We start from the raw sequence: 27,808 nt of genomic DNA, 5'->3' as shown, positions 1-27,808 counted from the left end.
GGTTACATTTTTTTGAAGCATAGTATTCAAAAAACATTTTTTTTAGTACTTACAACTTTATGATGTCTACAAAGTCCCAAGTGCTCCACTCTTAAGGAGGTTACAAAGACAAATGACAAGATTCTTGCTCTAAAGGTTCTTGTACTTTTGTAGAAGAAATAAGTCATGTCACACAAAGAGTTGTTTCACAAGTTACCAAATGTGAAGAATAAAGTGCTACGGGAATGTATTCGTTCATTTAACAAATATTTATTGAGTGTCAATGTAGCAGTGACCAAGACAGATACAATCCTTGTTCGCTGAGAGCTGACAATTCATGGGATTACTTTTGCTGGAAGCACCAGAAAAGGAGAGACAGACTTTTCAGCTTGGCCTTCAACTATCCCCAGGCTTTGAACACGTGGAGATCTGGGTATCAGGAGGGCACTTAAGGTACCGGGGCAGCAGTGGGCCAGAAAACATACTAAAGCACAAAAAACTGTGACACACAGGGGATTTTAAAGCGAGAGCCATATTTCAGTGAACCTAAGAATCACTTTCAAGTCAGGCCATCCATTATTTCATGTACCAAAGGAAAACACGGTTAACATTTAGAGCAGTGGCTCTCTACCTGGGGCAATTTTGCCCTCCAAGGAACGTTTGGCAACATCTAGATACATTTTCGGTTGTCACAACAGAGGGGGCGCTCCTGGCCTTTTGTAGGTGCAGGCAGGGATGTTGCTAATCATCCTACCATACACAGGAGAGCCCCCCACAAGCAGGAATCAGCAGCTCAATGAGTCAGTATCACCAATGCTGAGAACTCCCAACTACAGGATGTCGTAAAATGAAAGATGCCTCTAGACTATTACAAGAGCATTTAAGACAGATGAAACGTGGTGGTTCTGTTTACCTGGGATGAGCCCAGCGTCGTAAAGCAGTACAAGAAATATGCTGGTATTCTGACTCTCTCTTTTCTCCCTTTTAGAAAAGTGATGATAACCAGGGGCTGTGTTGAGGGGGAAAAAAAAAATAATTGAATGCACTGCACATTACAGGGCCAGCCCTTCCAGACTGTGTGTTCATCCGTTACTTTGGAGAAACCCTGCACTCCAATGAACTAATATACCCTATTTCTGCTAATTCTGACTCACCCATCATATGGTATATCTCATTGTTTTTAAAGCCCAGCTCTACGCTACTGATTCTATGACACGCCCCCCTGATGCCCAGTGTAAAATAGTCTTTTATTTTGAACTTCTTTGCCTATCATCTGTGCCTCTCTAATAGTACTCCTGTGGTTTATCTTTCCTCTAAATTCAAGTTCCTTTGGGTCACGATCCGTGCCTGGTTCACACCTGGAACTCCTGAGGACCCCTACAGTACCTCACCCGCTACAGGTGGTAAATAAATATTTGTAGAATGCATAATTGAATAAGTACACAGCACCAGAAGACTATATAATTAAGTACGAATCCCTCAGACTTCTCCCAGCAATTTCCAGGCTTTCCTCACAGGGCTCATTCTGTAAACCTTTAATCATTTTAGCAGCTCTCCAAGTTCTCATGCTACAGCCTTGGGATCTCTGGGAGAGCAGCGTTCTTTCCTAACCACTGCTTTACAAAACACCCTTTAGTAAATTCCATCAAGCTTCAGTTCACTTTCCTGGGGTGGCAGTCAGGGTTTCGTCTCATAACATTTAAAGCACTTCACATAGGCAGAGTGCTAAATTCCTTTGAAGAAACAAGGGACAATGCGAGCATAAATATAAGCAGCAAAAAATTCTACACTCTTGCTCCCAAATTCCAATTATATTACTGATAATGATACTGCTGCAGGGGCTGGGGTCGGGGGAACTTAGTAGTAGAAGTCTTCAAATGTATGACTATCAGAGAGAGGAAGAAAATGAGGGGGAAAGATCAGTGCTAGAGTTTCCATGTGCTCCTCTGAAAGCGAATACAAAGCTAGACTGTTCATCTTTTATTATCACATAGCTCAGACACGGAAGAAATGGCTGTGGTCGGTGCACATATGAAATTGTGAATGCCACGGTTTAGACTAATGTGCAGGACAGCTTTTATAAGGCCCCCCTTCTTCTCCCTCAGAGTGGTCCTTGAGCATCCATCAGTGTTTGGTGGTTGCTTCTAGCAGGTCTTTTGCTTCATTAATTTTGGTTGCTAAGTAAGGAGACCCACCTGAGAGGACAAAGAAAAGAAAATGGATTAAAGGACACTTCACTACTGACATTTTTTAAAGTCTCAAATAAAGAAAAACACTCAGTTAGATGTCTCTGATATTTTCCCACACATTCATGCCCTGACAAATTATTTTATAAGCTCTCTAGAAATCACAACAGTATAAGTTAAACTCGTTCAATGAAGCACTACAGATACCTAACAGTCAAGGATAATCTCTGAGAAAAATAAACTTATGATCAGGAGTAATTTAAAACACACTCAAACATTTCACTGGTCAGACATTACCTTTCAAATGCCAAATATCTGACCAGAGAATTTTCTGAAGTGGATGGTTAGGTAAATAAAATAACAGTCCTTCTCCAAGACGTAATTTTTTCTGTTTGTTTTTAAGGAAAGAACATTCTTCTATGAAGGAAGTTATCTTTCTGAAGGAGGTGAAGCAATCCAAGGGTGCCTTCAAAGTTTTATCAAACCATACATTTTCATAAAAATAAGTTAAAAAGGCAACTATATACTACTCAGCTCTAAAAGCATTTCACTAATATTGGTCAATATTAGTAAATAATATGATAATAAATCAGTGATAATAAAAATAACGTTAAAGGGTATGCCCCCTGCTCTCTGACACAGTGCCATCAGAATACATATGGAGCACAGACAGCGTCACTGCGCCTTAAATAAAATGAAGTCAGTTTTCATAATTCTTCACGATGAATTATTTCTAACGTAAAGAGCAAGAGGAAAACTGAGGTGAATTTCAAATTCAGAATCGTTATAAATGACAAACAGGAGCTCCCTTACATATAAAAATACTGGCCCCAAACTGTCACACTAAAAATATTTAAGCATCATACACCTTCTAACTTCTAGTCCTGAACACTTTCATGCTTAGCACTCAAGCTAACAGTCCAGCTCACCAGTCTCTGTGTTTGTTTTTTATTTTTTATTCTCCCCCTTGAGTACAAATGATCCACAGCTGTTGAAAACATCTTAAGACCTGAGTGGCTCACAACAAACCACACACACACACAAAACATCTAGACAGCAGTGGCGTATGCACTGTCCTGACTTTATCTGGGCCTTTTACTGATATCACACCACCCATTTGAGAAGGAAAAAGGAAGCAGGAAATGAATCAGCAATGGAAGGGTGGCGCTCAAGGAGCTATAGTTAGCTTTCCACCCTTGAGGAGATCACTGACATTTTCACATCAAGATCTGAATTGCTATAAGCACTTACGGAATGAATATATCCGAGTGTCCTTGAATACACAGTAAGAATCAGAAATGAAACCAATGCAAGTTTCCATATGCGCTTGGTTATGAAATAAACTGGTATCAGGATTATCTTTGAAAATGATCTCAGAATTAGGTAATGTCACTCTTGGTGATAAGCTGTTTCCATTTTTGGAGTTACCAAGGTAATGCCAGGCATCTTGTATACCCACCACAAATATTAAAATATTAATTGAACTCAAACATAACCTTTAATTGATTGAAATGCATTCTGGATATTTCAATCATCGGCCATAATATGCTCAGTTAGCAGAAAGAAAAAAAAGAAAAGCACAGAAGATCGAAAGTCTCATTAAACATTATATTTATTGATGGCAATGCTAGAGGAAACGACTGACAGTTGACTCAGAACAACACTGAATTCCCCTCACCCTCTTAGTGAGAGGGACACTGGACTTTTCACTTACGTGCATGGCTGAAACTCTGGGTTCAGTTCTCATTCTACCCTTATTCTGTCTTCCTAAAACTGGGCAAAGTTCCTAAGCCAAAAATTACAATTGCTATACTCCCTTTGGGGGCTTCCCTGGTGGCTCAGTAGAGTCCACCTGCAATGCAGGGGACCTGGGTTCGATCCCTGGGTCGGGAAGATCCCCTGGAGAGGGGAATGACAACCCACTCCAGTATTCTTGCCTGGAGAACTCCATGGACAGAGGAGCCACAGTCCACGGGGTCGCAAAGAGTCGGACGTGACTGAGCAACCAACACAGGCGCACGCACACACACGTACATATTCCCACTGAACAGTGCTTGGTTCAAATCAGCGTCTGTCAGTGGGAGGCACTCCTGTGAAATCTGGAAAGCGGAAAAGAGAAAGGCTTTCTTGCTGGGCCTCTTTTTACTGCCGCTAGCAAGCAGGATCGTGGTGCTGTGAGGGCAGCAACTACGCTTTTTGTACAGCCCTAGCGGTGGTCCCTGGGGTAGTCAGTGAGGAGCTCCTCTGACAGAGCAGCTCTGTAATTACCAGCGGAGCCACTTTTGCAAGCCAAGCCTAAAATTTACTCCTTTAGACCTCCCAACAATTTATAACCATTCATTTCCTGCACTAAATGCTCTTCTGCTTAAAACACCTTGTTTCTGGCATTAAATCTCAACTGACAGAAAATATATAGGATACATATCCTTTATTTAATGGAAAAATACACTTTTGAATCTTTCAGTCCTGTTCAGATTTCTTGGATTCCATTTAATCAGAAAACTCACCCCCAAACTCGATCTCGGAACCTTTGTACTTTCACTATATGACTACTGGAGCTCTTCAGCTTTGGGCTTTCGTGGACTATTAGGTTTTAGACCACCCCTCCCACTGATACCAACTAGAACAATACAATTCAAACACAGCAGTATGAAGGCACTGGAGGTCTACCAAGTCAGCCAGGACTTGAGTGTCAAGATCCTGGAGATAAGGAAATGTGCTGTGATCAGTCCAACATTCTGCGCTGCTTCTTGTCTTCAAAGAAATCAGACACAAAATAGTACATACGATACAATTCCACTTGCATGAAACACATCTACAGTGGGAGAACGTAGAATGGTGACTGCTCAAGATGGAGCAGAGATAGCAATGAGAAAGAACACCAAGGAACCTTTTCAGCTTTGAAATGTTCTACGTCTTCATTATGCTAGTGTTACATGGGGGTATGTATTTGTCAAATCTCATCAAACCATGCATTTGAATATACATTTTATTGTATGCAAATTATATATCAATATGGTTGATGAATAAACTAACCAGCAAACTATATGTTGGTTACAAGATACCATCTTTTTTTTTTTTTGAGACAATCTTTCTAAAGCAATATAAAAAGGCATACACCAATGAAAGTAAAGTTGGCACTGGTATGCTAATTATCAGACGAAGTACACTTTAAGGCAAAATCCAACACTAGCAATAAAAGGGAGAAATTTCGAAGTGTTAAAAGGGCCAATCTTAAATTTGAATATATCTGATAACATATGATATGCAGATGACACCATCCTTATGGCAGAAAGTAAAGAACTAAAGAGCCTCTTGATGAAAGTGAAAGAGGAGAGTGAAAAAGTTGGCTTAAAGCTCAACATTCAGAAAACTAAGATCATGGTATCTGGTCCCATCACTTCGTGGCAAATAGATGGGGAAACAGTGGAAATAGCAGCTGACTTTATTTTCGGGGGCTCCAAAATCACTGCAGATGGTGACTGCAGCCATGAAATTAAAAGACGCTTACTCCTTGGAAGGAAAGTTATGACCAACCTAGACAGCATATTAAAAAGCAGAGATATTACTTTGTCAACAAAGGTCCATCTAGTCAAGGCTATGGTTTATCCAGTAGTCATGTATGCATGTGAGAGTTGGACTATAAAGAAAGCTGAGCACCGAAGAACTGATGATTTTGAACTGTGGTGTTGGAGAAGACTCTTGAGAGTCCCTTGGACTGCAAGGACATCCAACCAGTCCATCCTAAAGGAAAGCAGTCCTGGGTGTTCACTGATGTTGAAGCTGAAACCCCAATATTTTGGCCACCTGATACGAAGAGCTGACTCATTTGAAAAGACCCTCTTTCTAGGAGGGATTGGGGGCAGGAGGAGAAGGGGACGACAGAGGATGAGATGGTTGGATGGCATCACTGACTCAATGGACGTGAGTTTGAGTGAACTCCGGGAGCTGGTGATGGACAGGGAGGCCTGGCGTGCTGCGGTTCATGGGGTCGCAAAGAGTCGGACATGACTGAGTGACTGAACTGAACTGATAACATAGGTTTAAGATATATAAGAAAAACAAGGACAGAACTAAAGGGGGAAACACATGAATCCATAATCAATGAGAGATTTAATATACCTCTCTCAGTAATCCATGGAAGGGTTAGATAAAACGAAATACTGAACACACTTGATCTAAATGACATACAGAAAGCACTCCACCCTACAACTGCAGAGTGACCTCCATTTAAACAGCACACAGAACATTTACTGAAGTCAACATGTGCTGAGCTCTAAAGCAAGTTTCAACAAACTTCAAAGACTCAAATCACAATAAGCAGTGCTACCTGAATTCAGTTCCATGGATCAGTGCTGGGGTACAGGTGTTACTGAACCAGTGTGAGAGTTACTGAACTAAACTAGGTTTAGAAACTGAGAGCAAGTGTTCAGCAAATACTACAGCCAAACATAATACCGTGCATCTGCAGAATCTAATGATGAAAAATTAGGGCTTAGATCTTGTATGTCTTTTTATTTCAATTTTCTAATAAAATCATTTTTGTTATATTTTACAAAAGTTACCAGCCCAACAGAGATTGGGAAAACAAAAAACAAGTCCTCTATCAAGACAGTTTGAGAAGTACCGACACATGAATTAACAATGGTAGAATTAAGCTGAAAATCAGTAATACAGATAGGGAATTACAATGTTTGGAAATTAATCAATATACTTGTAAATTACCTAAGCATCAAGGAAAATATCACAACAGAAATTAGCATTCAAGATAATTAACCAAGCCAAAGGTTAGATTTCTGAGAAAAACGAATTAAGTTCCTAGCAATGCATTTAAAATTTAAATGAAATAAATTCTAAGAAAAATAATGTATCAAGATAAAATGATACAAGAAGAAATGGAAAAATCAAGAGAATTGTAACTATTTAAGAAACTGAATCTGTAACTAAAAACTTTCCCACAGATAAGAATTCTGGCCAGGATAGGTGTATCAGTAAATTTTTCTGAAAAAAATAGGAGAAAAAGAAAACATTTTAATTCTTTTTATGAGTAGCATTCTTTGAGACAAACTCTGATAAAAAATATATCACAAGATAAACACAGATGCAAAAGCAAATATCAGCTTATCAAATCAGACTAAATTCATAACCAAGTTAGGTTTATATGAGAAATCCAAGACTGGCTTTAACATTAGAAAATTAATCAATTTAATTCATTACATCAACATAAGGAAGAATACATGTATAATCACTTAAACAAATGCAGAAAATGTACACTCACGATAAAAACTTTAAGTAAGCTAAGAATAGAGGGAAACTTCTTTTATGTGAGAGGAAGTTATCAAAAAAAATATAGCAAATATCATACTTAGTAGTAAAATGCAGAAACCTTTGGCTCTGAGATAAGCAACAAGGAAAAGATATCTACTATCATTTCTATTTAACACTTTATTGGAGTTTCTGGCTGTATATTATAATCAATGTCCCCCTCCACTCCCTCCCCCAAAGGACTAAAAAGAAAGAAACTGTCATTCGTCATAAATTGAATGACTGAGTAAGCAAAAAAATCAAAAGGCTCTAAAGACAAAATCACAGAATTAATAACTAAATCTAACAAAATGGTGGATATGACAGCAATTTAAACAAAAATTAAATTTTTATGCCCTAGAAATAAGTATATAGTGTACACTTTTAAAACAACACAATATATAATAGCATTTGAATAATCAACACCTAGGAACAAATCTAACAAATGATGCATAACTACAAACTGAAAAATCTCACTGAAATAAAGTAACCTAAATAACACCCAACAAAGATGTCCTTTTCATTATAGGGGACTGGAAGGCAAAAGTAGGAAGTCAAGAAACACCTGGAGTAACAGGCAAATTTGGCCTTGGAGTACAGAATGAAGTAGGGCAAAGGCTAAAAGAGTTTTGCCAAGAGAACGAACGCACTGTTCAGGTATGACCTAAATCAAATCCCTTACGATTATACAGTGGAAGTGAGAAATAGACTCAAGGGATTAGATCTGATAGACAGAGTGCCTGAAGAACTATGGACGGAGGTTCGTGACATTGTACAGGAGACAGGGAGCAAGACTATCCCCATGGAAAAGAAATGCAAAAAGGCAAAATGGTTGTCTGAGGACGCCTTACAAATAGCTGTGAAATGAAGAGAAGTGAAAGGCAAAGGAGAAAAGGAAAGTTATAACCTCTAAATGCAGAGTTCCAAAGAATAGCAAGGATAGATAAGAAAGCCTTCCTCAGCAATCAGTGCAAAGAAATAGAGGAAAACAACAGAATGGGAAAGACTAGAGATCTCTTCAAGAAAATTAGACATACCAAGGGAACAATTCATGCAAAGATGAGCACAATAAAGGACAGAAATGGTATGGACCTAACAGAAGCAGAAGATACTAAGAAAAAGTGGCAAGAATACACAGAAGAACTATACAAAAAAGATCTTCACGACCCAAATAATCATGATGGTATGATGACTCTCCTAGAGCCAGACATCCTGGAATGTGAAATCAAGTGGGCTTTAGGAAGCATCACTACAAACAAAGATAGTGGAGGTGATGGAATTATAGTTGAGCTATTTCCAATACTAAAAAATGATGCTGTGAATGTGCTGCACTCAATATGTCAGCACATTTGGAAAACTCAGCAGTGGCCACAGGACTGGAAAAGGTCACTTTTCATTCCAATCCCAAAGAAAGGCAATGCCAAAGAATGTTCAAACTATCGCACAATTGCACTCATCTCCCACGCTAGCAGTGTAATGCTCAAAATTCTCTAAGTGAGGCTTCAACAGTACGTGAACCGAGAACTTCTAGATGTTAAAGCTGTATTTAGCAAAGGCAGAGGAACCAGAGATCAAACTGCCAACATCCACTGAATCATCGAAAAAGCAACAGAGTTCCAGAAAAACATCTACTTCTGCTTTATTGACTATGCCAAAGCCTCTGACTGTGTGGACCATAACAAACTGTGGAAAATTCTTAGAGAGATGGGAATATCAGAACACCAGACCTGCCTCTTGAGAAATCTGTATGCAGGTCAGGAAACAACAGTTAGAACTGGACATGAAACAACAGAATGGTTCCAAATCAGGAAAGGAGTTCATCAAGGCTGTATATTGTCACCCTGCTTATTTAACTTATATGAAGAGTACATCATGAGAAATGCTGGCCTAGATGAAGCACAAACTGGAATCAAGATTGCTGGGAAAAATATCAATAACCTCAGATATGCAGATGACACCACCCTTCTGGCAGAAAGTGAAGAAGAACTAAAGAGCCTCTTGATGAAAGTGAAAGAGGAGAGTGAAAAAGTTGGCTTAAAGCTCAACATTCAGAAAATTAAGATCATGGCATCTGGTCCCATCACTTCAAGGCAAATAGATGGGGAAACAGTAGAAACAGTGAGAGATTTTATTTTCTCGGGCTCCAAAATCACTGCAGATGGTGATTGCAGCCATGAAATTAAAAGACACTTGCTCCTTGGAAGGAAAGTTATGACTAGCCTAGGCAGCATATTAAAAAGCAGAGACATTACTTTGCTAACAAAGGTCTGTCTAGTCAAAGCTATGGTTTTTCTAGTAGTTATGTATGGATGTGATAATTGCACTATAAAGAAAGCTGAAGCTGAAGAATTGATGCTTTTGAACTGTGGTGTTGGAGAAGACTCTGGAGAGTCCCTTGGACTGCAAGGACATCCAACCAGTCCATCCTAAAGGAAATCAGCCCTGAATATTCATTGGAAGGACTGATGCTGAAGCTGAGAGTCCAATACTTTGGCCACCTGATGTGAAGAGCTGACTCATTTGAAAAGGCCCTGATGCTGGGAAAGACTGAAGGCAGGAGGAAAAGGGGACAACAGAGGATGAGATGGTCAGATGGCATCACTGATTCGATGGACATGAGGTTCAGTAAGCTCTGGGAGTTGATGATGGACAGGGAGGCCTGGTGTGCTGCAGTCAATGGGGTCACAAAGAGTCGGACACGACTGAGTGACTGAACTGAACTGAAATAAATGAAAGGATGTCTTGTACATGGATTTGAAAAATCACTATTGTAAAGATGTCAATTTGCTCCATACTGACTGACAGATTTATAGTGATCCCAATCATATATTATCACACTGCTTATTTAACTTATATGCAGAGTACATCATGAGAAATGGTGGGCTGGAAGAAGCATAAGCTGGAATCAAGATTGCCGGGAGAAATATCAATAACCTCAGATATGAGATGACACCACCCTTATGGCAGAAAGTGAAGAGGAACTCAAAAGCCTCTTGTTGAAAGTGAAAGAGGAGAGTGAAAAAGTTGGCTTAAAGCTCAACATTCAAGCTTTAAAACTAAGATCTCAAAACTAAGATCATGGCATCTGGTCCCATCACTTCATGGGAAATAGATGGGGAAATAGGGGAAACAGTGTCAGACTTCATTTTTGGGGGCTCCAAAATCACTGCAGATGGTGACTGCAGCCGTGAAATTAAAAGACGCTTACTCCTTGGAAGGAAAGTTATGACCAACCTAGATGGCATATTCAAAAGCAGAGACATTACTTTGCCAACAAAGGTTCGTCTAGTCAAGGCTATGGTTTTCCTGTGGTCATGTATGGATGTGAGAGTTGGACTGTGAAGAAAGCTGAGCGCCAAAGAATTGATGCTTTTGAACTGTGGTGTTGGAGAAGACTCTTGAGAGTCCCTTGGACTGCTAGGAGATTCAACCAGTCCATTCTGAAGGAGATCAGTCCTGGGTGTTCTTTGGAAGGAATGATGCTAAAGGTGAAACTCTAATACTTTGGCCACCTCATGCGAAGAGTTGACTCATTGGAAAAGACTCTGATGCTGGGAGGGATTGGGGGCAGGAGGAGAAGGGGACGACAGAGGATGAGATGGCTGGATGGCATCACCGACTCGATGGACATGAGTCTGAGTGAACTCCGGGAGTTGGTGATGGACAGGGAAGCCTGGAGTGCTGAGCGACTGAACTGAACTGAACTGAATCATATCCTAGGAGGTTTGTGTGTGAATTGTGAATGTGCATATGCAAACTGATGAGGCAGTTCCTAACTTACATTAAAATGTAAAGGGCCAAACATAGCCCACCCCTCACAAATCTTAATAACAAAATATATAAAGAGTTTATATACCAGAAATGAGGATTTGTTATAAAGCTAGATAATTAAAACATCATGGAGATTGGCACAAGAAATTAATCAAGGGAAGATGAAAGGAAATAGAGAAATAATTCCAACAAATAGTGCCAGACCACTTGGTTATCCAAATAAAAACAAGTGAAACTTTACCCTCGTCTCACACCATATACAAAATCCCATTCTAAGACGTAACTAGGTAAGATAATAACGTCTGCAGAAATTGACTTCATGACTTTGAGACAAGCAAAAATTTCCTAAACAATAAAAGCAATAATTATAAAGGTAAAGTTTCAACTATAACTGATCTGTAACAGTATTAAAAATTTCTATTAATGAATGAACGTCAATAAAGGTGGGCAAAAACAAGCCAAAGAGAAAAGATATATGTAATACAGTGGACTCATATCTAGAACAAAAGAGTATAGGATGTTCCCAAAAGTCAGGAAACAAAAGAGAGAAAAGAAACTGCAAAGAAAAAATGGATAAACGGCAGGATATTCATCATGTAATGATGGAGAAGGCACTGGCACCCCATTCCAGTACTATTGCCTGGAAAATCCCATAGACAGAAGAGCCTAGTAGGCTGGGGTCGCGAAGAGTCGGACACGACTAAGTGACTTCACTTTCACTCTTCACTTTCATGCATTGGAGAAGGAAATGGCAACCCACTCCAGTGTTCTTGCCTGGAGACTCCCAGGGACGGCGGAGCCTGGTGGGCTGCCTTCTATGGGGTCACACAGAGTCAGACACGACTGAAGCGACTTAGCAGTAGCAGCATTCATGCAATGAAATACTATGCAACAAAAAGAATCAATGAATTACTACAGGATTCACTGCTGCATGAATGAATTTCACAAAGATAATAAAATGAGGAAAGGCAAAGCATAGAAGACTACACACTTAGATGATATATATATATATAAAGTTCAAGAACAGGCAAAGCTTATCTATGGCAATAAAAACTAAAACAGTGGTCATTGGTGAGTGGGGAGTGACTAGAAATGTACATGAGGAGAAAGCTTTGTGCAATTTTTTTTTTCATTAATGTATTTTTTAATTGAAGGATAACTGCTTTACAGAATTTTGTTGTTTTCTGTCATAATCTGGGTACTGGCTACGTAAATGGATTCACTTCACGATAATGCATCGAGCTGTATATTTAATGAGCTGTGTACTTTTATGAAGGTATATTTAAGTTTTTAAAACTTTATTAAACACTAGAGATATGTTGACCTCCGTGAAGTCTGATGATACTACCAATTAATACTATCCAAAAATCACTGGGGCTCAGAAAACCTGTGATGAAGACCATGGTGATGAGGATAGTAATTAGGCATTATTCAAATGTATTATTTCCTTTCGTTCATCCAACTATCCTTTGTAGTTGCTCAGTTCTTATTTTCCTTACCTAAAGAGACTGAATCACAAAGAAGTTTAGTTACTTGCCCAACCCTAGCCACAGAGTTAAAATGAGGTAGGGTCAGGACTCCCAGGAAGGTTACCATACCATGCTGTCTCTCACTTTGGTTACATAATTATTTGTTTATTAAATTTCTACCATGTTAAACATTTGGTTGTTGTAAACCCTTTCTACTTTCTTCAAGCCTGTAACTCCATCCTGGGTCCTCTTCCTTCCTGAGTGTGCTAAGTCACTTGGAGACTGACCCTATGGACAATAGCCCACCATTCTCCTCAGTCCATGGGATTCCCCAGGCAAGAATACTGGAGTGGGTTGCCATGCCTTCCTCTAGGGGTCCTCCCAACCCAGGGATCGAACTCGCATCTCTCATCTCCTGCATCAGCAGATGGGTTCTTTACCACTGTGCCACCTGAGAAGCCCTTTCCTTCTTGGGAAGATTGTAAAATCACACCTTGTGGTTTACTTTTAAAATATTAATATATGCTTATCTACTCATTAGATAGTACATATCTTGAAGAGAAATCATGCCTTAGATCTCGCTGAGTACACAGCAGGGACTTGAGACGTGTGTCCCTGATGGGGAGAAGGAAGTGGTGAATCACCATTCCCTTATCTTCTTGCATCAAGGACCAGTTTCACTAAAGTAAAATCACTCCAGAGAGACAGAAAATAGAACAAACAAATGTGTTAGGAGTGGATAAACATCTCTAGAAAGAAACATCTGAAAAACATCTGGGTAAAAAAAAAATCCTAACCAGCACAAGAGAAAACAAGCAAATAGTCTACAACTAGCAACTGCTGCCAGGTTAGGTACAGGCAGGCCTTATCTGATCAGACTTTGATTTATTGCACTTTGCAGATACTGAGTTTTTACAAATTGAAGGTCTGTGGCAACCCTGTGTCAAGTAAGTCTATTGGTGCCATTTTTATAGCAAGTTTATTTTTTAATTACAGTATGTATATACAGTTTTTTACAATTTACTTATTTATTTTAATTGGAGGCTAATTACTTTATTGTGGTGGTCTTTGCCATATATTCAATCAGCCACAGGTGTACATGCGTTTCCCCGTCCCGAACCCCCCTCCCAGCTCCCTCCCCATCCCATCCCCCTGGGTTGTCCTGGTGCACCGGCTTTGAGTGCCCTGTTTCATGCATCGACCTTGGACTGGTCATCTGTTTCACATATGGTAATATACATGTTTCAAAGCTATTCTCTCAAATCATTCAACCCTCACCTTCTCCCACAGAGTCCAAAAGTCTGTTCTTTATGTCTGTGTCTCTTTTGCTGTCTTGCATATAGGGTTGTCATTATCATCTTTCTAAATATGATATATATGCATTAATGTACTGTATTGGTATTTTTCTTTCTGACTTACTTCACTCAGTATAATAGGCTCCAGTTTCATCCACCTCATTAGAGCTGACTCAAATGTGTTCTTTTTTATAACTGAGTAAATTATTTCATTGTATACACTGTTTTTTAAGCATAATGCTATTTCACACTTAACAGACAACAGTATAGTAAAAACATAATTTTTCTATGTGTTGGGAAACCAAAATATCTGTGTGACTTGCTTTATTGCAGTATTTGTTTTATTGGGGTGGTTTGGAACTGAATCCAGTATCTTTGAGGTATGGCTGTATAAGTTATTACTAATGTGAGTTTCATAGAAAATACACCAATTTGAAGATTAAGTTCTCTTTTATCCTTGGGTCTTCTTTATACAGATTTACATATTTCTTAGGCTTCCTCTGTAGCTCAGTTGGTAAAGAATCTGCCTGCAGTGCAGGAAACCCAGGTTCAATCCCTGGGTTGGGAAGATCCCCTGGAGAAGGAAATGGAAACCCCCTCCAGTATCCTTGCCTGGAAAATCTCATGGACAGAGGAGCCTGGTGGGCTGCAGTCCATGAGTCGCAATGAGTCAGGCATGACTGAGCGACTAACACTTATTTACTTACACTTAACTCTGATTAAAACATGAATTTCTACATCCCAAGTCTGTAAGACTGAAGTAAAAAGCATTGCCATCTGCTGATTTGAAGGGTTCTTAAAGTTCACCCACCCTTCTTAAAAGAAAGATGTTAAAATCATGAAGCAGCATATAGGAAACTGACTTCCAGAATGAGGAGTTCCACTGACCCACTTCCCAATGCAACCGGTCAATACTATATAATAAACTCCCAATCACTGGAAGCCTCTAGAAATGGTCTTCAAAACAAAAATAAAAAAGAATTGAAGTATGAAAATTCAGTAAGAGAGGCAGGAGTCTGTGGGAAATAACTCGTTCCTTTCCCCCTCTCCACTCAGTAAGGCAGAGACTCCACCCTGGACTGCTGCAGTCAGAACACAGGGCTCCCTCCCTCCCCAGCTCCGGCACAGAGGACTCGTTCTGGGAAGGGCTGGGTGGACCTGTATATTTCTCTTCCGGCCCCCAGATCCCCAGTGCTGAGACTCAGGCACAGGAAAGTGGATCAGAAGCTCTACCCTGGGCCTGGCTCCCTTAGAATAAATACTGGGACCTTGAAAACTCTTTTCCTAGTCCTCAAGGCATGGTGGTTCCAAACAGGAAAGGCATTCTGAGAAGGCCTTAGGCTACTTCACTAAAAGAATCCAGCCAGTTACTAAACAAATAAACAAACAACAATAACAAGCCTTCATCATCAGTGAAAGGGTGGCGGACCAGAGCTGCTATAATATATAATCTAATATATTCAGCTTCTAACAAAGTATTTCAAGGCATGTGAAGGAGCAGGCAAGTACGGCAGTACGACCCATGTATACATCATGAAAAAAGCCATGAAACTACCTGTGAGAGTGACCAAACGTTGGATTTATGGGAAACGATTCCAAAGTAGCCATTATACATTCACAGAACTAAAATTTTACGTTATACATTCACAGAACCATACATTCACAGAACTAAAAGTTTTTAAAAAGTTACTAGAAGGGCTCAAGAGAAGATCTGAACTGGCATAAGACAGAACTAGTGAACTTGAAGATACAGTGATTGATAGTATGTAAGCTGACATCAGAGAGAAAAGGGAATGAAGGGGAAAAAACCATAACCTCAGAGAAATGTAGGACATCGTGAAATCCATAAATCACATGAAATGGGAGTACCAGGAGAGGAAAGGAGGGGGAAAAGTCTTTAAAGAAATAGTAGCTAAAAACGTTCCAAGGTTATTGAAAAACAATAACCTACATACCCAAGAATCTCAAACTCTAAGTAGGATTAATCTAATAAGACCTAAAACACACACCATAAAAAAATGCTAAAAGTCAAAGACAAGGAGAAAATATGGAAGGTATCATTAAATTAAACAAACAGAAAGGCCATTAGATTGAGGTGGCTTTAGTGCCTTAGGAGACTATATAATCAAACTAAACCCTAAGCCAATAAGTCTCTCAACATTAAGAGATTAAAACCCAAGCACAACTAATCACACAGAGCCAACTAGGACTTTCCAAGTAAAGCAAATTCTTATGCTATAGCCAATCAAGTAACTCCTTGTTTGCTCTGCCTCTTCCATGGAAGTCTTTCCTCTAGAGGGCTCCTCACCACTTCCAGTTTGGTGCTGCCAAATTCAAGTCAATTTTTGCTCAAATAGACTCTTAAAATTTTTAATATGCCTCGGTTTACCTTTTCATAGTAGCAAAAGAAAGACAATGTGTCACTTATAATGGAAGCCCAATACGATAAAAGGCTAATTTAGCAGAAACCATGGAGAACAGGAAGGCCATGGAATAACATAACCACAGTCCTTAAAGAAAAAGCTGTGGACCAAGACCCGTTATTCAATAAAGCTGTTATTCAGAGACAAAGGTGAAACAGCATCCTAGATAAGCAAAAACTGAAAGAATTCACTGTTAACAGATCCACTTTAGAATAAATAAAGGAAATTCTTTAGGTTAAAAGAAAGTGACCTCAGATGGTAATTTAAATTGATATCTACAAAGAGTACTAGTAATATAACTGTGTAATTATAAAAGACAATATAAATGCCTAATTTTGTTTTTTCTCTTAGCTGATGGAAAAAGTAATGGTATAAAATAATATGCATAAAACATATTATTGGGCCTATAACATACAGAAATGTAATACATGCATATTATATGTGCTATTAATAGCACAAAGGAGATCTGTAAGAGCAAAGGTGTTACAGATTGAGAAAATGACAGGAGACAGTAATGCTTCTAACAATGTACTGTTAGGCTTGTGACATTAGCAGATGTTATATGTATAACAATAATACCATAAAAGGGGGAAGTATTGAAGTATTATTTCTATATATAGTACAAGAATTAAGCTTGTCTAAATCTGAAGCTAATTCTGAAAACTTAAGATGTATATGGTTAGATCCTAGAGCAATCACTTTAAAAAAACCCTCAAAAATAATGAAGTAATAAAATCAAAATACTACATTAGAAAATATTCACTCAGTACAAAAGAAAACAGAAAGGAAGAAAAACAGAGGGGCAAAAAAGACACGAAACAGAAAACAAAAAGCAAATGCAGACATAAATCAAACTATATCAATAACATATGTGAATGGATTAACAATCCAATTAGTCATTACACTGTCAGGTTGGATTAAAACAACATGATCCAACAATAGTCCTTTTACAGGAGACAGATTTCAAATAAAATAATAAAAATAATTTTATTATTTTGGCTGTGCTGTACAGCATGCAGTATCTTAGCTCCCTGAACAGGGATCAGATTTGTGCCCCTTGCAGTGGAAAGACTAAGTCTTAACCACTGGACCACCAGGCAAGTCTTGAGACAGACCTTAGATTCAAAATCACAAATAAAAGAATTGGGAAAAAATGTATCATGAAACACCAACTATGGAAAAGCTAGAATGGCTATACTCATATGAGATTTTATAACAAAAAAAGTTACTAGAGATATAACATGGACTTCATGCTGCAGTCCATGGGTTGCAGAGAGTTGGACATGACTGAGCGACTGACATGACTGAGTGACTGAACAACAAAGAGATAGAACAATTATACTCAGGTGGTGCAGTGGTAAAGCATCCTCCTGCCAGCGTAGGAGACTCAAGAGAACAGGGTTCAGTCTCGGGGTCAGGAAGATCCCCTGGAGAAGGAAATGGCAACCCATGCCAGTATTCTCGCTTGGAAAATCTCATGGACAGAGAAGCCTGGTGCACTACAGTCCATAGGGCCACAAACAGTTGGACAAGACCGAGTGACTGAGTGCACATGCATGCCTGTGTGCACATAAACACACACACACACACACACACACTCCTAACAGAGCATCAAAATACATGAAACCAAAACGAACAGAGAAACAGACAATCCAACAATAAGAATGTCCTACTTTCAATAAAGGATAGAACTAGACAGAAGGTCAACAAGGAAGTAGAAGACTTGTACAATGCTTAAACCAACTGGACCTGACAGACATCCACAGAACACCCCACCTAACAACAGAATATCCAGGAGGAATCATATGCTAGGCCATTAAACAAAGCTCGATAAGTTAAAAGGATAGAAGCAATACATTATCTTCTCCAACTACAACGCAATGAAATTAGAAATCAACGCGTGCATGTGTGCTAAGTCACTTCAGTTGTGTTTGACTCTTTGAGATTCTATGGACTGTAGCTCACCAGGCTCTTCTGTCCATGGGATTCTCCAAGCAAGTATACTGGAGTCGGGTGCCATGCCCTCCTCCAGGGGATCTTCCCTACCTAAGGATCAAACCTACATCTCTTAGGTCTCCTGCATTGGCAGATGAGTTTTTACCACTAGCACCACCTGGAAGCCCCTAAAAATCAATAACAAGGACAAATTTGGGAAATAAATACTTATGGACTACAATTTAAGTAGTGCTAAGAAGGCAATTATAGCTGTAAATGTCTGTATTAAAAAAGAAAAAAATCTCAATAACCTAAACTACAAAATTAGACAAATTCCTCAAAGGACATAAATTACTAAAACTGTCTCAAGAAGAAACAAATAATCTGATAGACCTATTACAAGTAAAGAAACTGAATCAGTAATCAAAAATGTATGCAAAGAAAACCCAGGTGCAGATGGTTTATGGAGGGGGAAGGAACAATTTTCTAACTCGTTTTATAAGACCCATACTATGTTGATACCAAGCCAAACAAAGACATCACAAGAAAACTACAGATCAGTATTTCTTATGAATGTGAATGTAGAAGACGCAACAGAATACTAGCAAACTAAATCCAACAACACGTTAAAAGTATCTGCACACCATGACTAAGTGGTATTTTTCTCAGGGATGAGAAGTTGGTTTAACAGCCAAAAACCAATTAATGTAATTCATTACATCAACAGAATAAAAAACAAAAATCTCATAATAGCCTTAATAGATGCAGAAAAAGCATTTGACAAAGTCCAACGTCATTTCATGATAAAAAGGCTCAATAACTCGAAAGGAACTTCCTAATTTGATCAAGGTTATCTATGGACAGCCCACAGTTAATAATACCACACTTCGCCTAATACCCATTATTAGGCAACTGGATGCTTTTCCATAAGATCAGAAACAAGACAAGAACGCCCCCTCTTACAACTTCTTTTCAATACTGTACTGGAAATTCAAGTCAGGGAAAAATGGGTAAGAAAAAGAAATGAATTGCATCCATATTGGTAAGGAAGAAATAAAACTATTCACAGATGACATAGTCTTATAGTTAGAAAATCCGAATGAACCTACCAAAAAAAAAAAAACCTACTGGAATAAACAAGTTCAGCAAGACTGAAGGATATAAAACAAATGAATGATATTCCTATACATTCACATTAAACAATCAAAAAATAAAGTTAAGAACATAATTTTATTCACAACAGCATCAAAAAGAATAAAACACTTTGGAACTACAAAATATTATTGAAAGGAATTAAAGGTCTAAGTAAATGAAAAATCATCCCATGTCCATGGATAAAGAGATTTAACATTAAGATCTCAGGCAATACTCCCTAAGCTGACTCACAGATTCAACAAAATCTCTATCAGAATTCCAGTCAACTTTGTCAAAACTGACAAGCTGATTCTAAAATTCACCTACACCTGCAGGGGACCCAGAATACCCAAAACAATCCTACAAAAGAAGAATAAAGTAAGAGGACTCACACTTCAGAAAATGAAAACGTATTACAACGCAAAGGTTGTCAAGACTGTGTGGGGCCGGCACAAGGCCAAACATACAGGTCGGTGGAACAGAGCTGAGGGGAGGGGACGGGGTGAGGGTGCGGCCAAAGGGTGACAGGGTTCCTTCTGAGGGGGTGAAAATGTTCTAAAACTGACTATGCTGACGGCTGCACACATCTATAAATACACTCAAGACTAGTGAAGTGTGAAGCACAAGCTGGAATCAAGATTGCCGGGAGAAATGTCAATAACCTCGGATATGCAGATGACACCACCCTTATGGCAGAAAGCGAAGAACTAAAGAGCCTCTTGATGGAAGTAAAAGAAGAGAGTGAAAAAGTTGGCTTAAAGCTCAACATTCAGAAAACGAAGATCATGGCATATGGTCCCATCACTTCATGGGAAGTAGATGGGTAAACAGTGAGAGACTTTATTTTTCTGGGCTCCAAAATCACTGCAGATGTTGACTGCAGCCATGAAATTAAAAGACGCTTGCTCCTTGGAAGAAAAGCTATGACCAACCTAGACAGCATATTAAAAAGCAGAGACATTACTTTGCCAACAAAGGTCCATCTAGTCAAGGCTATGGTTTTTCCAGTAGTCATGTATGGATGTGAGAGTTGGACTATAAAGAAAGCTGAGTGCCGAAGAATTGATGCTTTTGAACTGTGGTGTTGGAGAAGACTCTGGAGAGTCCCTTGGACTGCAAGGAGATCCAACCAGTCCATCCTAAAAGAAATCAGTCCTGAATATTCATTGGAAGGGCTACTGCTGAAGCTGAAACTCCAATACTTTGGCCACCTGATGCGAAGACCTGACTCGTTTGAGAAGACCCTGATGCTGGTAAAGATTGGGGGCAGGAGGAGAAGGGGATGACAGAGGATGTGATGGCTGGATGGCATCACTGACTCAATGGACATGGGTTTGGATGGACTCTGGGAGTTGGTGAAGGACAGGGAGGCCTAGCATGCTGCAGTCTATGGGGTGCCGCAAAAAGTCGAACACAACTGAGCAAGTGAACTGAGTGAACTGTACACTTTAAGTAGATGAATCATATGGCACTTGAATTATATCTCAATATAATTTTAAAAAAAATAAACAGAGACAGAAGGCTCTGAAGAATACTTAGAGTCTGATTCAGTTTATCAGATCATTAGAGAATCACAGAAACCTAGAGTTGGAAGTCCTAAAGGGTTCTACCTATTACACATTACAAGAATACGTCCTATTATACCTCTGAGAAGAAACTAGTCCAACAGGTTTTGATCTCATATGACCTTATCTGCTTTGCCCGAACATCACTTTTTCCACTGCTGAGTGCCAGTGCCTAGAACACTGCCCAGCTCCCAATTTATTGTTCAGTTGTGCAGGCGTGTCTGACTCTGTACGACCCATGGACTGCAGCACACCAGGCTTCCCTGTCCATCACCATCTCCTGAAGTTTGCTCAAACTCATGTCCACTGAGTCAGTGATCTCCTTAGAATTTTTAGGTTGACTATCAATAATACTGCAACTCTCTCCTCTCCAAATGCTCTCCTCTCTATCCGTCTCCTTAGTATGTTTTATTAAAAGCCCTTATCATGTAGCATTTTCCATACTAGCCTTTACTGCCTAATTACCCCCCAAAACTGACTGGCTAGTAATACTAGAATAAATGAATGACAAGTACAGAAGGTTGTGGAAATATTCAGTCTTATAATGCAGATACTGTATGCCCTTTAATGCAGCTTAAGAATGCACTGACTTATTTTTAGTGGCTTTTACACTGTTGAATATTATAGCCTTTGAGATAAAAAGTACCCATAAGACTCTCTTTCATGTGAAACACCGCCACGTCTCTTTCCTATATTTATACAGCTGATTTTAGGGACCTAAAATAATATTATATTTATCCTTTTTGAATTTAAATTTTGTCGTTGTTCAGTCCTGTCCAACTCTTTGTGACCCCAAGGACTGCAGCACACCAGGCTTCCCTGTTCTTCACCATTTTCCAGAGCTTGCTCAAACTTGTATCCACTGAGTTGGTGATGTCATCCAACCATCTCATCCTCTGTCGTCCCCTTCTCCTCCTGCCTTCTCTCTTTTCCAGCATCAGGGTCTTTTCCAATGAGCTGGCTTTTCCCATCAGGTGGCCAAAGTACTGGAGTTTCAGCTTCAGCGTCAGTCCTTCCAATAAATACTAAGAGTTGATTTCCTTTAGGAATGACTGTTTTTTTTTTCTCAGTGAAGTCCAAGGGACTCTCGTCGTCTTCAACACCACAGTTTGAAAGCATCAGTTCTTCAGTGCTCAGCCTTCTTTATGGTCCAACTCTCACATCCAAACATGACTATTAGAAAAACCATAGCTTTGACTATACAGACCTTTGTAGGCAAAGTAATGTCTCTGCTTTTTAATATGCTGTCTAGGTTTGTCATAGATTTTCTTCCAAGGAGCAAGCAAGCATATTTTAATTTCATGGTTGCAGTCACCATCTGCAGTGATTTTGGAGGTGAAGAAAATTAATCTCTTCTAATTCATAGATCTCTCTGCTGCTGCTGCTGCTGCTACTAGGATGCTTCAGTCATGTCCGACTCTGTGCGACCCCACAGACGGCAGCCCACCAGGCTCCCCCGTCCCTGGGATTCTCCAGGCAAGAACACTGGAGTGGGTTGCCATTTCCTTCCCCAATGCATGAAAGGGAAAGTGAGAGTGAAGTCGCTCAGTCATGTCTGACTCTTCGAGACCCCATGGACTGCAGCCTACCAGGCTCCTCCATACATGGGGTTTTCCAGGCAAGAGTACTGGAGTGGGCTGCCATTGCCTTCTCTGACAGATCTCTCTAGTTGATCATTTTTATTGATATACTTTTTGATCTGAGACCAAAGAGTTTGAAAATTGTTACTTTCCTACAAAATACATGTGTGTGTGATAGTTACTCAATCGGGTCTGACTCTGAGATGCCATGGACTGTAGCCTACCAGGATCCTCTGTCCATAGAATTCTTCAGGTAAGAATACTGGAGTCAGTTGCCATTTCCTTCTCCAGGGGATCCTGCCAACCCTGAGATCAAACCCAGGTCTCCTGCATTGCAGGCAGATTCTTTACCATCTGAGCCAACACATGGATTTCAAAAAATAATTACTTTGTATACCCAAAGAAGGCCTGAAAACCAAAAGGGGAAGAGTAAATTCCTAAAAGAGTAATCCTGGGGGTCCACAGTGCACACCTTGCTGAGGCTGCTACATTAATGAGAATGAACAAACAATTGTTCCACATTACAACAGGGATGAATCCCATAGGGACAATGTTGATTGAAAGCAGCCAGATGCACATGACTAGATATTCAAGACACAAAGCTAACCCATGATATTATGCATCAAGATAGTGATTCCTTTAAGGTTGAGGTAGACTGAAAGTGATGTTGCATGGTGAAGCACTTTAAAGAATTGTCTTCTACTTTGTGGTGGACCAATATTTTACAAAACACAAAGGTATCCCATACTTGATGTCACAACAATGTCAAATGGCTATAAAGATGTCTGAAGGCTTACTATTGATTTTAGTTTTTGGTTTCTTGCACACAGCTAACAAACTGGCCTGGAATGAACAGGCCAACTACACTTTGAGAAGCACGGATTAGGTAGTCTATGAGAGGTTCCATAGTTTTTCAAAGTTAACTTAGTCTGTTTTCCTTTGTACTTTTGTTAGGCATTAATGTCAAACTGCTGATTTCAAGTTACCTGGGGCTTCCCTGGTAGCTCAGCTGGTAAAGAATCTGCCTGCAATGCAGGAGTCCCTGGTTCAGGAAGATCCCCTAGAGAAGGGATAGGCTACTTACTCCAGTTGTCTTGGGCTTCCCTGATGGCTCAAGACGGTAAAGAATCTGCCTGCAATGTGGAAGACCTGGGTTCAATCCCTGGTTGGGAAGATCCCCTGGAGAATGGAATGGCTACCAACTCCAGTATTCTTGCCTACAGAATTCGATGGACAGAGGAGCCTGGAAGGCTACAGTCCATGGGGTCGCAAAGAGTTGGATGTGACTTTCACTTTCACTGACTTCATATGGGCTTCCTTGGTGGCTCAAATGGTAAAGAGTCTGCCTGCAATGGAGGAGACCCGGGTTTGATCTCTGGGTCAGGAAGATCCCCTGGAGGAGGGTATGGCTACCCACTCCAGTATTCCTGCCTGGAGAATTTCACGGACAGAAGAGCCTGGTGGGCTACAGTCCATGGGGTCACAAAGAGTTGGACACAACTTAGTGACTAACACCACTCCTACTGACTTCATAACAACTAGCCTTTTTCTCCAGTAATTTTTACAACTATAATCTAACTAAAAGGTATTCTAAAGGCATCAGATCAAAGATCTGAGACATTTTTACTGCATTAACATTTTTTCACTCAAAGAAAAGGCAAAATTTACTTTTTACCAAAGTACATCTGAATGCTCACTTAAAATTGGTTACAAAAAACTTACTTCCAGTCATTTCCACACCTAATTTTTCTGGTGTCACTTTCTCTGCCCAAGGTGATAATGAAATATGTAACAAATTATCGTAGATCACACATTTGAAGTTCTAGCTTTTGTTTTACCAGCTGGTGGCAAAACCAAGAGAAAAGTCATTTGGGGTAGGGTGGTAGCGGGGAGAATATTCATGAATTTCAGAAGCACTGGGTAGACAAGTCAAGTTTTTTAACCACCTATATAACACTCAAGGGTGAGCTGGCCAAAGCAAATATGGTGAAGAATTATAAGAAGAGGAGGCAAACTGAGAGTTGCAGATTCTCAGGTGCTTAGTTGCTCAGCTGTGTCCAAATCTTTGAGACCCCATGGACTGTAGCCTACCAGGGTCCTCTGTCCATGTGATTCTCTAGGGAAGAATACTGGAGTGGGAAGCCATTCCCTCCTCCAGAGGATCTTCCAGAAACAAAGATCACACCAGGGTCTCCTGCACTGTAGGCAGATTCTTTATGGTCTGAGCCACCAGGAAAGCCTGCCCATTCTCACACTTCCCTGGTCAGAGAATTAGATCCCAAATGCCACAACTAAAATTCTGTGCAGACTAATAAATAAATAAATATTCCTTGGGAAAAAAAAAAAAAAAACTACTAGAGTTAGAAATCAGAATATGTAAACCATTGTAAAAATAAACAACAACAAAATCCATTATCTTCTTCCCTTTAAAAATGAAGCAAAACAACCTTCCCTTTGAAGGGACAGTTTTCAGATTTATGATTATCTCCCAGCTCCAACATACATGAATTCTTTTCCCTCAAGTAGTTGCAATATTCCTTAAATCATCATACTTTTACTAGAGCAGGAATTCTTAACTATGAGTATATGGATGGGTTTGAAGAAGTCTAAGAACTCTCTGAAACTCCAAATGTTGTAAAATGTTGGCTGAATGAGCAGCTATATGGACAAGATGTCTCCAGTTGTCAACACATCTGTTATTGACAACTGTTGATTAAAAGCATCTTTCTTTAGTTAAAAATGTGATCCAAATAGAGAGATAGGGTTCTTCATTAATTAAACAGGTATATAAAAACATTAGGAGAAGGCAATGGCAGCCCACTCCAGTACTCTTGCCTGGAAAATCCCATGGACGGAGGAGCCTGGTAGACTGAAGTCCATAGGGTCATGAAGAGTCGGACACGACTGAACAACTTCACTTTCACTTTTCACGTTCATGCATTGGAGAAGGAAATGGCAACCCACTCCAGTGTTCTTGCCCGGAGAATCCCAGGGACGGGGGAGCCTGGTGGGCTGCCGTCTATGGGGTCGCACAGAGTCGGACACGACTGAAGCAACTTGGTGGCAACAGCATAAAAACATTACATCATATACCCAAAAAAGGCATGTGAAAAATCCATTCATTTTGTAGATGATAACACTGACATTTAGAGAGATTAAGGGATGTTCAAGCCCATGCTGCTAGCTAGAAGGCAAAAATTGGGGAATAACACTTCTGCATCCATTCCCTCCCACAATGCCACCATACTGGAGGATATTAGTAAGCACATTACAGGGAACCAACAGCCCCACTTCTCTTAAATATACAATCTCAGAATAAATAATTCTTTAACCACTACTGGCTCATAACAAACATAAACATTCTTTTTTTTTAACTGAAAGTATCTAAAAATATATATTCTTTTGGAAACATTTTAGAGCTTAATTCTTTGCCAGTAGACACAATCAATAACTTGTCAATCATCTGAAAGACATAAGTGCTTGATCCCCCTGCAATCAATCAGAGAAGGCCACACACTTGACCTGGAAGGGATGGAAGATGTTTAGGAGACAGAAAGCTTCAAGTAGGCCCTTAAAACACATTCGTTTCTAAGTCAATGACTCTGAAAGCCCACAATGCAAAGTAAATTAGTTGAATGGATCTTTGAGTAACCGTTGAAGCTGTTTAGAAATTTTAAGCAAAACCTCTTTTCAAAGTTTAGTCTCTGGTTTATTCACATGAAAGAATAGCAAGTGCAAAAACCAAAGGAGATGATATTTAGTGAAAAGAATTTTTATAGTAAGTAATTAAGTGAGAAAGCTGAAAAAGAATGCCTTATTTTGGAGTTAGTTAGGATGGAGAGGAACCCAAAATTTGCTTTTAACATTTTTCAAAATAATTCGTAAATTAAAAGTCTGTAAGGATACAAGAAACCCTGCACTCTCTGCCCCCCCAACCCGCCACCCCCACTTTTGACTCCTAAAATACAGTGTAACTTTCTACCATCTGTTATTGTAGAGCAGAAACAGTAATGAACATATGGGCTTTCTCTCTCAAGCAGCTGTAGTGTAGTTAAAGTTATAATAATTGTCTTTCTGTAAGATAAATTTACATTAAAAACCTGGCCAGTGAAAAACAAATGGCTCAGCCTTAGAGCCTTCCAAAATAAAATTAAGAAACTCAGCATCATGTGTGACATACATGCAGAGATTTAGAGAATATTCTCTAAATCTTGTGCTTTTATGTGTAAGGTTAAACAAATACAATTCATTATGCCCAAATCAGTTTACACAATCAAAGAGTCCATAACTCACCTTTCTCATTTCCATCAAAATGCTAGGAGCCTCAAACAGGGGTTAGATAAGTTACATATAGAAATCAGGAACTAAGTTCTCAAAAGTTGATAACTATAAATCTATCATTTCTGTGAGTCACTGAACTCCAATCTAAAGGCTCATTTATTTATAAGAAAAATCACAACACGTGTGACACATAAATTTCCATTTTAACTATTATCATTTATAATGAGTTTAAGTAAACAAAGAAATTCAGAGCATATTCTGATTCACGTATTATGAAAAACAGCAATTTTACCTACCTTTATCTGGGTGATTCAAAATCATGATCCTCCTGTGAGCTGCTCTAATCTTGGCCTTGCTGGCAGATGGGCTGTAAAAAGAAAGTACTTATAACAAATAGCGTCAAATACAGATTATAAATTAACAGTTTATATGAGTTTCAAGAAATTAAAAACTAATGAGAATTTCACCATCTTGTGGATAAATATAAAATTACAGCTTGTCACTTCATTCTACCAACCATCAAAATAAATCAGATTCAATGCTGCATGTACCTTTCTTCAGTCCTTTGTCTCAATTAAAAAAACACATCCACAAGAACTAGGACAGGAGGAGCGAAGCCCAAGGCCAGGTCCTGCCCACTGGCTGCTGCACACAGTAGGGTGTCGCTCCAGGACCTTCCCCCAGACTGAGAGAAGAAATACAGCTCCACCCACCAGAACACCGACACAAGCTTCCCTAACCAGGAAACCTTGACAAGCCACCTGTACAAACCCACACACAGTGAGGAAATGCCACAATAAAGAGAACTCCACAAACTGCCAGAATACAGAAAGGACTCCCAAACTCAGCAATTTAAACAAGATGAAGAGTCTGAGGAATACTCAGC

At 39.5% G+C, this 27,808-nt stretch overlaps 1 protein-coding gene across 1 annotated transcript in view; it reads right to left on the bottom strand.

Moving 5' to 3' along the window:
• Window positions 1-229: 229 nt before the first annotated feature.
• Window positions 230-27,808, bottom strand: part of DNAJC15 (DnaJ heat shock protein family (Hsp40) member C15) — an 84,077-nt gene continuing 56,498 nt past the window's right edge. The window contains exons 5-6 of the mRNA XM_027557159.1: window positions 27,219-27,289; window positions 230-2,174 (exon numbers count right to left, since the gene is read on the bottom strand). Coding sequence (XP_027412960.1) covers window positions 2,104-2,174; window positions 27,219-27,289 — 142 coding nt within the window. The 3' untranslated portion in view covers window positions 230-2,103. The remainder of the gene's footprint in view (window positions 2,175-27,218; window positions 27,290-27,808) is intronic.

This window comes from Bos indicus x Bos taurus, chromosome 12 (assembly GCF_003369695.1).
Source record: "Bos indicus x Bos taurus breed Angus x Brahman F1 hybrid chromosome 12, Bos_hybrid_MaternalHap_v2.0, whole genome shotgun sequence".
Classification (NCBI taxonomy): Eukaryota; Metazoa; Chordata; class Mammalia; order Artiodactyla; family Bovidae; genus Bos; species Bos indicus x Bos taurus.
This window is presented reverse-complemented; position numbering and strand designations above follow the sequence as displayed.